This window comes from Corylus avellana, chromosome ca3, assembly GCF_901000735.1.
Source record: "Corylus avellana chromosome ca3, CavTom2PMs-1.0".
Taxonomy (NCBI): Eukaryota; Viridiplantae; Streptophyta; class Magnoliopsida; order Fagales; family Betulaceae; genus Corylus; species Corylus avellana.
This window is the reverse complement of record NC_081543.1, coordinates 29,038,466-29,052,898: the sequence shown is the minus strand read 5'-3', so window position 1 is coordinate 29,052,898 and position 14,433 is coordinate 29,038,466. Positions and strand designations below refer to the sequence as shown.

Here is a 14,433-nt window from a genome sequence, read left to right as displayed (position 1 = left end):
TTAAGAAGTTGGACTAGATCTAAGTATTTAAGGGTTCTCTTATTTCGGATTGTTTTATTCATCATATATAGTAGGTTGAGGCTTTTATTGGCTGCATTTCAAATCAACTTTCTCACCTTCTTGAATTTCGTTCAAGACAGTGAGATGCTAGTTGTTTGTCTTGGTTAAGCTTTTTGAGTTGTTAAACTTTTCGTTTTTTGTTTTTTTGTTTTTTTTTTTGTTTACTTGTCATTGTTATTGTTCTTTGTAATTTGTTTTTGAAGTACTTATAACAAAAAAATGGAAAAAATATACTTTATCCCCTGAACTATTCACCCATTTGCACTTTTAACCTCAATGTTTAGAAAGTGACATTTTATCTCTCAAAAGTATCTGACATTGGCATTTAACCTCATGAAGTACACTTTACCCCCTGAAGTATTTTGAGTTGACATTTTACCCCTCTGAAATATTTTGAGTTGATATTTCACCCCCGAAATAACTAAGTTTTTGGGGGTAAAGTATCAATTCAAAATACTTCGGGGGGTAAAGTGTACTTCTTGGGAGTTAAGTGTCAATGTCATTGGAGGGGTAAAATGTGACTTTTTAAATATTGAGGTTAAAAGTGCAAATTGATGAATAGTTCAAAAGGGTAAAGTGTATTTTCTCCCAAAAAAAAATTGTTGAAAGATGACATGTCATACTCATAGCAGTAATAATTCTTGTATAAATAACAACAACAATAATAATACAATAGGGAGAATAACATTTTCCTCAAAATTAGGTTAAAAAAAGTTTTTTTCAATTCCTCTAATTAAGTTAAAGTTGACCTATATAGTTTTATACTCATATTTCGACATGCGAACATGAATTACCATCCTATCCAAAACTTTAGCCTTCTTCTACGGAATCTCTTCCACAAACAAGGAGATTTTCATAGACCGCCTCACACTGCGACAACATTACATATTACCTTTCAGGTTTCCTCAACCTTTTGGTTAAGGAATTATGGGGCCGTATATGTTTAGATCTATTTCCCATTTTATTAATTTCTACTCTTAGTTTCTTGCAATAATGTCTATTTTTGAGATGTTTGTTATGGTACGCCCACCTCCTTCTCTCGTATCTTTGTTTTTGTTAATGCAATAAAAAAGAAAAAAGAAAAAAGAAAAAGTGGAAGATCTTCTAGTTAATTAGTTGTTGCAGCCTGTCAGTCATTAATTGCATATTAGATGAAAGACTATATCATGCTTCAAGGGCTGGAGACTGAATTTGGACACAAATCCATGGCGTGCATTTCTTAGTGATTTGCACATCCTGGACCCCTCTGCCTTCATAATTCACACCTAATCCAAGTTCCCTTACAACAATAAAGATCAATATTTCCAAATAATTAAGGATTGATCTGCATATCTCTTCATGTTAATTTAGTACAAAATAGAGAGTCGTCCTTATCCTCTGCTGGCTTTAGAATAAACCAATTATATATGACTCACTTTCCAATGAGGAAGAATAATATGCTCAATATAATATTGACACTCCCATTTTCTATCAAGATCTTCAGGATACTGTTGGGTCTTTTTCTCCAAAAAGAGTTCCCACAAATCGAACGATTGTAACCAAACTTGATGCTGTTGACCGATGATGATGGTGATGATATTTGTCCGAATTAAGTACTTTTTAGTTTCCTATGATATCAAGTAAAATGGTCTCCATCATGGACAGGGAGTGTTGAACAAAAATTGTTGTTAACAATCATCTTCATCAGTACTTCAGCAAATCATGGTTACTAGGTGTTGGAATTTTGTAGAAATATGAATAATTTAAGAGTGAGAGATTGTGCCCGCAAGTAGAGTTGTATTTTTTACACACTCGTGAACCTAAAACGAGCTTAACAAGAAATTAGCAGGTTAAGATTGAGGGGTATGACCCATTTAATTAAATAAGTCAAGTTAATTATGATTTAACAATATAATCTTATACTCATACCTCAACACATATAATCTAAATTCAACACACGAACACAAATTGTCACTCCTAATTATATTAGAGGTGGCATTATATTCATGTTCATGTATCGGGTTTGAGTCGTGTCAAAGCATGTGTATAATATTATATAGGCAAACCCTGACCCAACCAATTTAATTAAACGAGTCAAACTCCTCAACCCTAACTATCTATTTTTGTATTGAGTTTATGTCGAATTCGCGGGTTATGTCAAAAATTGCTCACCATTAAGTTCGTGTCAGGTTCGAGTCATGTCGAGCCATGAGTATAAAACTAAATAGGTCAACTTTAACCCGATTCGTTTAATTAAATGAGCTAGACTCCTCAATCACAATTATTTAATTTTGCATTGGGTTCATACCGAATTTGCAGGTCGATCGTGTCAAAAATTGTTAACCCTAACTAATATGCATGACGGATTCCATAGGTTGATATACTTTCCTACATGTGTATGTAGTGAAGAATTTCTCAGCCCCCAAATGTACAGTGCCTTGAAAAACCTGCGTTGAATGGGGAAGCATCTAGAGTGAGGTCCATGCCCCTGAAAATCATAAAAAATTGTTGAACTTTAGGCCCATTGACAATTTCATCTTCAAATAAAAACATGTCCGTCAGATCAGGGAGACAGGAAGGGGTCCTGCGGGGAGATTAATTTGGAGCTAATAATGGATTATTTTCCAATATCCATAATCCAATATGAACAGGCAGATGAGCTGCTCAAAATCTCCTCCATTATTGCCGGCCAACAAGACTCAATCCAACCAGAAGATCATCAACTGCCGGTGATCACCTCTTCTCAGGATGGCTCCGATCTCACCCACAAGCCGGACCATAGCCGGCATCGTAAATCATCCATCTGTAATGATGAAGCTGATGATCAGAACCCTACTGACAACAAGAAGAAGAAAAAGAAGATCATACACAGAGATGTTGAACGGCAAAGAAGGCATGAAATGGCTATCCATCACGCAAACCTTCAATCACTTCTCCCTGTTGAATATATCAAGGTCACCATCATGATCATCACCTTTTTTTCCTTATGCTAATTAAGATCTATAAATCAAAAAACATGTTTTTTTTTTTTTTTTTTGAGTTCTGATGTTTTAGTTGTTCTAGGGAAAGAGGTCTATGTCGGATCACGTGCATGGGGCAGTCAACTATATAAAACATGTTCAGAACAAGATCCAAGAGCTAAATAACAAGAGAGATGAGCTGAAAAGATTGCTTAAATTATCTCCCATTAACTCAACAGAAAATTCTATGGCTGCTGGGTGGGATTCATTGGAGGTTAGACATTCTAGTGCAGGAGTTGAGGTTGTCATCAACGCAAGACAAGGGCTTCCTCTATCAAGAGTGCTCGAAGTTCTAATGGAGGAAGAACTCATTATTGTTGGTTTCATTTCAACTAAAGTAAATGAAAGGTTGCTTCACACTATTGAAGCTGAGGTATATATTTATATATATTACAATCAATCAACTAAATTTTATTTATTTTTTGCTCCCTCTCATTCTCTATATATATAATCTCCACAGCTCAGTGATGGCCAAAGCATTGATCTTTGTGAGCTGCAAAAGAAGTTTAAAAACTTCATAATCAGCTCTTCAAATTAGATTGGACCAGGTATTCATCTATTTGCTTTCTCAGCTGTCTTGTAGAACTTTGATGTTTGCATCCCTGAAGGTGATCTCTCTTCCTACCACATAAAATGGTGCTGGAATTATTTGATATCTTTTCAGAACTTGTCAAAGAGAATGGTCATCAATTTTCTTGTACATAAAAGAAATTATGTGGAGTTTCTTGATATATATATATATATATATATATATATATTCCTTAATATTAATCATGTGTTACCATTATCACATGTGGTAACGAAGCCTTGGTCTGGTCTTAATTTTTTTTTTTTTTTTGACATGTCTACACAAGGGAATGGGGAGGGGGATTCGAACTAGTAACTTCTGCTTCATTAGGCGTGGGCCACAGCCGATTAAGCTACCCATTGGAGTCTGGTCTAGTCCTAATTGGTTTCATACAATGAAAGATGGATCTGATGACATTGAACTTTCTAGAATAGCACCGCCTTATATATCTAACTCGGAGATGCTCATCAATCATCTTTTTCTATTCATGTTTAACCAGCTGTTTAAACATATTATTACTATGATTTTATATAATACAGGTATAAATTGCATCAAATAAAAAAGTTTGCTTCTAATTCAGTCTATGAAACTGGCATTTATATTTGAACATCATGTAATTCATGCTTATATTTTTGATAGACGTACAGTTAAATGCATGTGAAAATCACATATTTTAAAGACAAACATCAGTTTCTTAGGTTGAATCGAAAGAATTTCGTCCAAACACAATTTAAAGAAAACTTCATTTTTATGCATCTTTATGGTAAGTTGATTATTACACAAAATAATTTCATTTTCCCCTTAAATGTTCATGGCATAACTTCCTTTTCCCTGTCATAATTTCTTCCTATACGTATTTATGGTCATTTTTGGTTGTTCATATTTTAGGACTATATTAGTGTATCAATCCTAAATTAGAAAAACATTGTAATATACTTCATGTACACAGAAGATCTTTGGAGTTAAATATTTGTCTTGTGCATTTATATATATAACGCCTACTGCCACCTCAATCGCCTCGAAAGTTGGTGACCATGTCCTATAGCCTTTGCGACGTATCATGATTGCCTATAAATTGAAGACTTTCATAATAAAGGCAAATGATTTTTGGGTGGTTTGGAGTTATATCGCGCGCCTAAGAAGACTATTAGGTAATTGTCTTTAAGGGTTACATTTTACTTTTACTGCTTGATGATATTTTTATTATAATATTCTTATTTATAGGGGGATAGGAATAGGTCATGAAGATAATACAAATAAGATAATCAAATCCTATTGATTCGACTACAATCAACTAACTATAGAAAATATATACATCTAGATAAGGAAACTATCAAATCTATATAGAAAGTATATATTCTAACATAAATGAGACTAGAAGCATTGAACTTGATAAGGATCATGCATGAACATGCATGCTCTCCAAAGATAGCATCAAGTTGTCATCAAACTATAATCTAGTTAGGGCTGGGTATCGGTCGGTTAAGACCGGTTAATGGACTTATCGGTCGGTTAACCGATAAGCTATCAGTTAACCAAATCTTAATCGATTACCGACCGATAAGAAGTCTTAACCGAAAATAATCGGTTAAATTGGTAATCGGTTAATCAGTCGGTTAAATCGGTTTGGGCTTTTGTGGACTTTTTAGTGGGCTTTTTTACTGATTGCTAATTGGGCCAAAAATTAATTTGAGAATTGCTAGATTGAGTTTTGTGGGCTTTTTATTAGGTTTTTTTTTTTTTAGTTTATATTAATATAATAAACTCTCTCTCTTACTGGAAGCATCATCTGAGATTGCTCCATGAGCAAAAATACAAAATCGGTTCTACTGTTCTAGCTTCTGGAAGCCCATTTCGTTCCAATGAACAAAATATGTCAACAAAAAAAATCAAGCTTTATCTTATTCAAAAATGCAAAATTGAAATTCTTCATTGGAAGGAAATTCGACGTCGTTTTGGTTTTAACTTTTAATAATAAATATAAAATTTTAAAAAATTAAAAATTAAAATAACTTATCGGTCATATTGATCATATTGGTTAACCAATAAAAAAATTTTAACCGACCGATTACCAACCGATAAGTTTATCGGTATAAAATTTTTAACCGATTACCGACCGATAACTATCGGTTACGGTTAATATCGGTTCGGTTAAAGTCGGTAATCAGTCGGTAATCGGTAATCGGTTAATCTGCCCACCCCTAAATCTAGCCAATTAGAGAAGAAAAAAAAAAAAAACCTACAATTCTTTAGTGTTAAGAGGCACAGGGAGAACATGCAACAACAACTATATATATATATATATATATATATATATATAGCAACATATTTCATCAGTGGTCCTCCTCTACCTCTTTCTATCTTCACTTTAATTACTCTAAGCCAACTGTATTACTGTACTGATATTTATATTTGGTATTCTACCACACAAAATTAATATAACTTAATACAAGTCACTAGCATATCATCAGTGGTTAATTGGTTAGAAATGAGCTTGTGGATTGGATATTGAACGTGCAATGTACCACTAGTGAGATTATTAAAAGCAATGATTTTCATTGAAATTGGGTTAGAGGAAAGAACTTTTAAAATCATCAAATGCCAAGAATATGAGAGTGGGATAGTGTGTTTAGATCTCTCTGTTTTTTGTTTAAAGCCGTGTTTGTCTAATTCATGATATAGGAAAGATGATGATGCAGATAGATTCTCATTGCCATAGTGGATCTCATCTCAAAGGGAGTCACTTCTTATTCATCTAAAAATGAAAATTACATGGCTAACAATAAAGCAGGTTTGATAACTCAACCTGGACCCACGCCAAATTCAAAGCATAGTACTAAATCCTTACATAAGGATCTCTGACAACTCAAACAAAAAAAAAAAAAAAAAAGAGAAGGATCTCTCAGAAGATGAGATCATTAAAGATGTAGCAAATTGATCTCTTTATATATCAATAAGGACACCATAACTAGATGGGATGCCATCGATCTGTTGGTGGCCACAATTTTAATAATGATCTGAAGCCAAAGAAACCTGCCACCTTCCTTCTCTTTCTTTCAAATTCCTCCCATTCTTCCTCGCTGCGGAAGCCATTTCAAAGGGTAAATGAAGGAGAAAAAGAATGAGAGCACAGAAAACGAAGACACAACTTTATTATAAAAGGAAAAATACATTTTATTCCTCTAAACTATTTATTTATTTGCATTCTTAACTCCAATATTTAAAAAGTAACATTTTACTCCCCAAATTTTCAAATTATTATAATTGGACTATTCTGACTAATTTTTTTTTTTCTCTGCACAAGTTTGATGAACTACTTCTCATGCATGCAATGCATATACTTCAATTTTCAAGATCGAACCGAGCATAGAAAATGGGAGATCACTTCAGCCCTATACATCATAAAGCAAAAATTGAAACTTAGATGGATTTGAATTGAAAATTTGAAAAGATAAATAGATACGGATTATAAAATCATCCAACTTAAGCCTTGTTAACACTCCTTTATTATATATATATAGAGAGAGAGAGAGAGAGAGAGAGAGAGAGAGACAACGGTTAAAATGAACAAAAGGAGTAAAAAACAAGGATTGGGATCTCCACCACAAAACACAAAAATGGAAAACAGAAAATGAGACAGTCAGACAGACAACAGTCGAAAGGGAAAACTAAGAAAAACGAGGATCGGGATCCTAAAAACAAAAAGGAACATCCTCGCCGGAAGTATGAGTGAAGAAGCTGACCATGACCATCGGCCTCTCGTCCTGATGCACCGCCTCCCCTCCTTCGCTCTACCATTTAGGGACCGCTTGCACAGCCACTTCCGCGTCCTCGACCCGCACGCCTCCACCACCGCCGACGAGACACCTCAGGCCTTCCTGTCCCGCCACGCCGCATCCGTACGGGCCCTCATCACCGTAGGTCCGAGCCCAGTGGCGGTCGACTTGCTCGATCTCCTTCCCTCCCTTCAGCTCGTGGTGGGGTCCAGCGCCGGCGTCGACCACATCGACGTCGCCGAGTGCCACCGCCGTGGCATCGCTGTCACCAACGCCGGAAATGCATTCTCCGAGGATGTTGCCGACTATGCCGTCGCCCTGTTGCTCGATGTTCTGCGCCGAGTATCGGCCGGTAACAGGTTCGTTCGGTCCGGGTTGTGGCCTCAAAAGGGGGAGTACCCACTTGGCTCTAAGGTTAGTTCGTTCTTTGGGTTCATAATTTTTTTAGCAAATTGTATTTGATAAGGATTTCTTGAATTGGATTTGAATATTTTTATTGTAAAAACACTGTAATGTCTTTTTGGCATGGAGTAACTTGTGCTGCAGCTTTGACCTTACGTGCGTGTAACTGAAGAATTCAAGTCAATTGTTTTGAGAGCGAATTCGGTATGGGGAGATTTTGGGAATTTTGAAAGTTATGTTACTGATTGAGATGTGACTATTTGAGCTGTTTGTGTACAGCTTTTGTAGAATATAGATTTAGCTAAATTCTGTGTGAGTGAATTGCAAGCTGATTCCCAATTTTTTGGGTTTGAGAGCGTGATTAGCTGGGAAATAATGAAACGCAATGGTATATAATTCATAGCAATTAATGTGCTAAATCTGGTCATATTGCTTGAAAGAGTATTAAATAATTATTGGTATATGGAGAGAGTTTTGGCGGGGCGGTTATAAACTCTCTGTAGAAGTTTTGGCTGGAAAAATGAGCAGGGGTTTTTGGCATCGCATGAGGGTGCCTCCCGGTGATTGGAATCTTTCTCCGGCATTGGTTGTAAAGTAGCAGTGACGGTGTGTGAGTAATTCTTATGCCCAATGTTTTGTCCTTCTTTCCCTCTGGAAAGGAAGAGTATTCTGGTTGGGAATAATTCTTTGGAAGGGTAAGGTATTTGGATTTGGGGTTAATGGTGAGAAGATTTGGTAGAAGTCGTGGAAGAGGTATTGGATTGAAAAAATTGAGTGAGTGCAGCTGATTGTACGATTTGTGAATCCCCTGAAGAAGTTACAAAATTGGAGATGGAGGTGGAAAATAGGGGTTCTGTATCAGAGAAGGATAATTTGGAGGATGGTAATTGAGTTGTGGAAGTGGAAGGTGAATGTAGTTCTCATGGGAAAACTGTTGAGAATATCTGTGATATTGAAGTTGTTCTGAATGTTGAAGAAAATAGTTATGGGATGCAAGGGAACGAAGACAATCTAAAGGTAGCGGATGCTGAAAAATTGAGTGAGAGGGAGGATAATGCAATGGCTACGGGATTCAAAAAAGATTGGAGGGGTTTATTTGCTAAAGAGAAATCAGTTGGTAAACAGCACTTTTTTGAGCCAACAAAAGTTGATGACAAGATTGTTGTTAAGCCACCGGCAAAGGCAATGGAGGATGGTATTGCAGAGTACAATACTAGTCTGGTTGGTCAATTTTTAGACAAACCTCTGCCGTATTTTCTGGTTAAGACGACTGTGGAGGCTATTTGGAGTCAATTTGGAAAAGTAGATGTTTTCTCAATGGAGAATGGATTGTACATATTCAAATTCAATGGCAAGAGCACACGAGATGCTGTTTTGGAAGCAAAAATATGGCATATAGCTAATAAGCCGTTGATTCTTCGTAAGTGGCAGCCAGATATGCAGCCCATGGAACTTTCTTTGTCCTCAATTCTTATTTGGATAAAATTGTTACATTTGCCAACGAAGTTATGGAGTCCTTTGTGCTCAAGTTACATTGCAAATGGGGTTGGGACTTGGGAGGCCTTTATATGTTGATATTGTTACTGAGGAACAACAACGTCTTAGGCTTGCATGCATATTAGTGGAAGTGAATGTTGATTCCGAGTTGCCAAAGGAACTTGAATTGGACATGGATAATGGTGGCTGCCTTACTATAAGAATGGGGTATCCATAGATTCCTACGAAATGTACAATATGTAATGCTTTTGGACATTCTCTATATGCATGTGCGAAGATGGAGAAGAAAATTTGGGTTCCAAAGCCTAAAGATGATCTGAAGGGAATGCATGTGGATAAAGAAATGGCTAAACACCAGAATAAGGATGATACCCGTAGTGGAAGGGATTTTGATAGAGTCATCAGTAGACCTTTAAGGAATAAAAGCACTACAACAAAAGTTGGAGTGGAAGGAAAGGAGTGGGCTAACTCTTTTGAGACTTTTGGTAAACTAGAAGATGATGAAAAGTTGGAGGAAGGGGAGTTATCAGTTGCTAATTTGATGGGTTTGGAGGTTGATTTCCAGCAAAATATCGAAGCTGCTCTAAATCTTAGTAGCAGTCATCGAACAACAAAAGATAGTAAGGGAAAGGGGAAATCGGAGGATAGAGTAGGAAGCTTGGGCAGAGGGTCCTATCCTACTGATACTTCTCAATGAAGATTTTAGTTTGGAATGTAAGAGATTTGAATGATCTCTTTAAGCAAAGGGAGATAAGGAGAATGATAAAACAGCTTCACATTGATATTATATGTTGATTGATACTAGAGTAATATTGGAAAATGCTGAGAAAATCAAAGAAAATGTGGACCTGGTTGGGAGTTTATTCATAATTATGGTAGACATATTCTTGGGAAAATCTGGATTTGCTGGAATCCAGAAAACTTGAATATAACAACCATCCTAGTTCATGAGCAAGCCATTACTTGTTAATTAGTGGATCAAGGGTCGATGAAATGAGTTCAGACTTTTGTTTACAGGGCTACAAAGGGGTTGGAGAGGAAGTCTCTGTAACACCCCACCTCAACATACAATATTGTCCGCTTTTGGCTCCCCCAAATCATTTAAAATGCGTTATTGTCATTAAGGGTGTAGTATACATTTAATCACATCCTCATCTCCATACACAGGCGATGTGGGACGTCACAATCACCCCCTCTTAAGACCCAGCGTCCCCGCTGGCGACGCTCGTGGGATTAGCCCATTATTGGTGTCTGTCCCAGCGAGTGCCCGCTAGCGACCTTCATGGGCTTGTGCACTCTCCCCCTATCTCAGGTTGGGCTATGGCTTTGATACCATTTGCAATACATCACCTCAATAACACATAATATTGTTTGCTTTTGGCTCCCTCAAACCAGACTTCCCAGGAGGTCACCCATCCTGGTATTACTCCAGCAAAAGCACGCTTAACTGCGGAATTCTGATGGGATCTTGACCATCACGGCTTTAAAACGCGTTGTTGTCATTAAGAGTATAGTATACATTTAAGCACATCATTATCTCCATACCCGGGCGATGTGGGACGTCACAATCACGACTTTAAAACGCGTTATTGTCATTAAGGGTGTAGTATACATTTAAGCACATTCTCATCTTCATACTCAGGCGATGTGGGAGGTCACAATCACCCCCTTTTAGGACCTAGCGTCCCCGCTGGCGACCCTCATGAGATTAGCCCATTCTTGGTGTCTGTCCCAACGAGTGCCCGCTAGCGACCTTCATGGGCTTATGCACTTTCCCCCCATCTCAAGCTAGGTAATGACTCTGATACCATTTATAACATCCCACTGTGAAATTCTAATGGGATCATGACCATCACGGCTTTAAAACACGTTGTTGTCATTAAGGGTGTAGTATACATTTAAGCACATTCTCATCTCCATACCCAAGCGATGTGGGACGTCACAGTGATGGTCAAGATCCCATCAGAACTCCGCAGTTAAGCTTGCTTCTACTGGAGTAGTACCAGGATGGGTGACCTCCTGAAAAGTTTAGTTTGGGGGAGCCAAAAGCGGACAATATTGTGTGTTATTGAGGTGGGGTGTTACAGTCTCTTTGGCAGTATCTGCTATTGGTTAGAAATCAGATTGGGGCTATTTCTTGGTTACTGTCTGGTGACTTTAATGTGGTACAAAGTGCTCAAGAGTAGATTGAATGGTTATGAGAATGATTTTGTGGATTGTGTTAAATGGTTGGAGATTCTTAATCTAGCTTTTACTGGCTGTTATTTCATTTGGAACAATAAGCATGCTAATGTGGATTTTGTTGCTCGTAAGCTGGATAGGGTGATGGGAAGTGTAGATTGGCTGGATGCTTAATCTCCTCCAATGTCCCCTCACAGTCCTCATAATTTCTGCGATTTCTTTCCCTCTATAGACACCATAAAAAACACGAAGGCATCATCTTCTACACAAGATAACTCCAAATGCTACCGATAGTCCACCAACATTTTGAAAGTGTTGAATTGAGGCTTTTTGAAGTGTAATTTTTGTTTTGGGGTAAGTTCACTGAAGACCCCTGAACTTTCACCCGATTTGACAAATCCTCCCTAAACTTCAAAATCTCTCAATTTAGTCCCCTGAACTTTCAATTGCTCTCAATTTGGACCACTCCGTCAAATTTTAAACATTACGTGACGTTTATACTCCTGACTTTTGTATAAAATTTCAACTTTCAAAACGTTTTTTTATTTAAAAAAAAATGAAAATTAGGGATATTTTGGTCTTTTTTGTATCTTTAACAGCTAAAATTGACGGAAGGGTCCACATTGAGAGCAATTGAAAGTTCAGGGGACTAAATTGAGAGATTTTGAAGTTTAAGGGAGGTTTGTCAAATCGGGTGGAAGTTCAGGGGTCTTCAGTGAAGTTACCCCTTTTGTTTTTAATTTCTTTGTGAATATTATGGTGATGCAGAAATGGGTTTTAGTCCAATATTCTGTGTTTCTAGGGCCTGAAGTTCATGGAAGAATATAAAATATGGCTTGGCGGAGGGTTTTGAGAGCGCACGTTCAGCATTAGGCTTTAAGAATTATGTAATTGGTTTAATCTTTACTTTATCAGCATAATCTGATTGGCTCACTAATCTTTATGTCCCTATGCTAGATACACCTGCATCTTGATTAGGTATTAAATTATGGAATTGCTTCTTATATGAATTGGTTATAATTGCAGTTGGGAGGAAAGCGAGTTGGTATCGTGGGGCTGGGAAGTATTGGCTCAGAAGTTGCAAAAAGGCTTGTGGGATTCAGCTGCAGGGTTGCGTACAACTCAAGGAACAAAAAGCCATCTGCACCCTACCCTTACTATGATAATGTCTGTGACCTAGCTGTTAATAGTGATGTTCTTGTTGTTTGTTGTGCGCTGACAGATAAAACTCACCATATAATCAACAAAGATGTCTTGACAGCATTGGGAAGGGATGGGGTTCTGATTAATGTTGGACGTGGTGCTCTTGTTGATGAGAAGGAATTGGTGCAATATTTGGGCCGAGGGGAGATTGGCGGTGCTGGTTTTGATGTGTTTGAGAAGGAGCCCGAGGTGCCAAAGGAGCTATTTGCCATGGATAATGTTGTCTTGTCTCCACATCGTGCTGTCCTAACACCAGAATCCTTCGAAGCCGTGTTTGAGGTGATCATGGCCAACTTGAAGGCTTTCTTTTCAAATAAACCTTTGCTCTCTCCTGTCCAGCATGAATGAAAGTATTACTCACATATGGAAGTGTAATTGGATGGTTTCCAACAATAAAAAAGCTCCCAAGGGCTAAATTCAATCTATTATAAAATCCTTAAAAGGCGGTAAGTTGAAATTCTTTCTCGACTTCTTGTGTATGACATTATTTAGGCTCATTTTCAAGGCACAAGATTGAAATAAGCACAGATTGGGCTAGTTGTTCAGATAGCTGCTGGCAAAATGTTGCAAGTTTGACATCAAACTTCTGATTTGTAGAGGCGATGGACCATATTAATCAATCATAGAGGATGCTACTGCTGCAAATTGAAGTTTGTGAGACCACAAAGAAGATTGTTGTGGCATTCTTTGCCACTAAAATCTTATGAAACCTCATAAAACTTTCATAGTCCATTGCTCAACTGTTAAATTGAAGGAGAGCCAATTGATGCATGTGATTGGAGTTTGATGATGGCTACCAAGGGACTGACAAGAAGAGTGGTAATACAGGATCCTCTCCGTATCAAGATTTTGTTTGATTATATTCAAAAGTACATACGGTGTCGCATCATTTAAAATTTTTAAATAATGTGTGAATGTTGATTACGTGGAATCTTGTCATAAAGCTTGAAAATACAAATATATTTCAAGAGTTCATGCACACAGACACTTAAGGTGACGTCGTGCTGTCAAATAAAGAAGTTTTTAAAACTTTAGATGGTGTCGAGAGTGGAACGAGGATTTTTTGTGTGGGGGTTTAAACTTACACAAATATAGAAGCAAATAGATGTATATAGTTTCTTCACGTTTGTATATACGCACATAAAAGTCTTAAATTTAATTTTATATTAAAGTCATAAATTATAAGTACATACCAAAGTCATATCATAAGTCATAATCATAATTAGCGTAAAATACTTTCCATTGGGGTATTATACTTTCCATGTTTGAGCTCTAGTACTCAAAGTAACTTCTTGCTCTTGTGGCATGAATTTAGATCTCACTTGAATGTAGACTGTTCTTTGCATATTGAAAATGTAGACTGTTCTTTGCATACTTTCTTTGCATATTGAAAATGACAGTGTTTTTTTTTTTTAAAATTGGATTGGAAGAATACTTTCAACTTATTCTATAAAAATAACATGCATTACTTTTCATGTGAGAAACATGTATTTTTTAAATAACATATGAGAATTGTCTACATTCAAGTAACATATAGTCCACATGCCTTCTATTTTTTTTTTCTTTTCTTTTTTAAAATGCTACATATTAAAAAGGAGTAGCATGTTATTAAGGCAATAAAAATATATATATTTTTTCAATTCTTTTAAAAAAAAAAAATTGAAGAGACACTTTAAAATTTTTTTTAATCATTTTAATTTTAAAAACATTTTATATTTTATATTTTTTATTTCTAATTAGGATAATG

The 14,433-nt window shown here is 36.6% G+C and overlaps 2 protein-coding genes across 3 annotated transcripts; both read left to right on the top strand.

The window, feature by feature from the left end:
* Positions 1-2,651: 2,651 nt before the first annotated feature.
* On the top strand, positions 2,652-3,597 carry LOC132174372 (transcription factor bHLH118). Its single transcript, XM_059586038.1, has 3 exons — positions 2,652-2,993; positions 3,103-3,432; positions 3,520-3,597. The coding sequence occupies exons 1-3, from the start codon at positions 2,652-2,654 to the stop codon at positions 3,595-3,597; spliced, it is 750 nt and encodes a 249-aa protein (XP_059442021.1).
* Positions 3,598-7,210: 3,613 nt separating this feature from the next.
* On the top strand, positions 7,211-13,665 carry LOC132174889 (glyoxylate/hydroxypyruvate reductase HPR3-like). Of its 2 annotated transcripts, XR_009439378.1 has the most exons (3): positions 7,211-7,817; positions 12,510-13,132; positions 13,284-13,665. XR_009439378.1 is itself a non-coding variant. In XM_059586624.1 (2 exons), exons 1-2 carry the CDS (start codon positions 7,353-7,355, stop codon positions 13,032-13,034), a joined length of 990 nt encoding a protein of 329 aa, XP_059442607.1. In that variant the 5' UTR covers positions 7,211-7,352; the 3' UTR covers positions 13,035-13,665. The 2 variants fall into 2 exon arrangements, 1 of the variants encoding a protein (XP_059442607.1); XM_059586624.1 differs by having other exon boundaries at positions 12,510-13,665.
* The last annotated feature ends 768 nt before the right edge of the window (positions 13,666-14,433 follow it).

Coding starts and splice junctions, on each gene's coding strand:
- LOC132174372 (XM_059586038.1), top strand. CDS start 2,652: ATGGATTATTTTCCAATATCCATAATCCAATATGAACAGGCAGATGAG. Junction 2,994..3,102: donor TCCCTGTTGAATATATCAAG/GTCACCATCATG, acceptor TAGTTGTTCTAG/GGAAAGAGGTCTATGTCGGA. Junction 3,433..3,519: donor TTCACACTATTGAAGCTGAG/GTATATATTTAT, acceptor TAATCTCCACAG/CTCAGTGATGGCCAAAGCAT.
- LOC132174889 (XM_059586624.1), top strand. CDS start 7,353: ATGAGTGAAGAAGCTGACCATGACCATCGGCCTCTCGTCCTGATGCAC. Junction 7,818..12,509: donor AGTACCCACTTGGCTCTAAG/GTTAGTTCGTTC, acceptor TTATAATTGCAG/TTGGGAGGAAAGCGAGTTGG.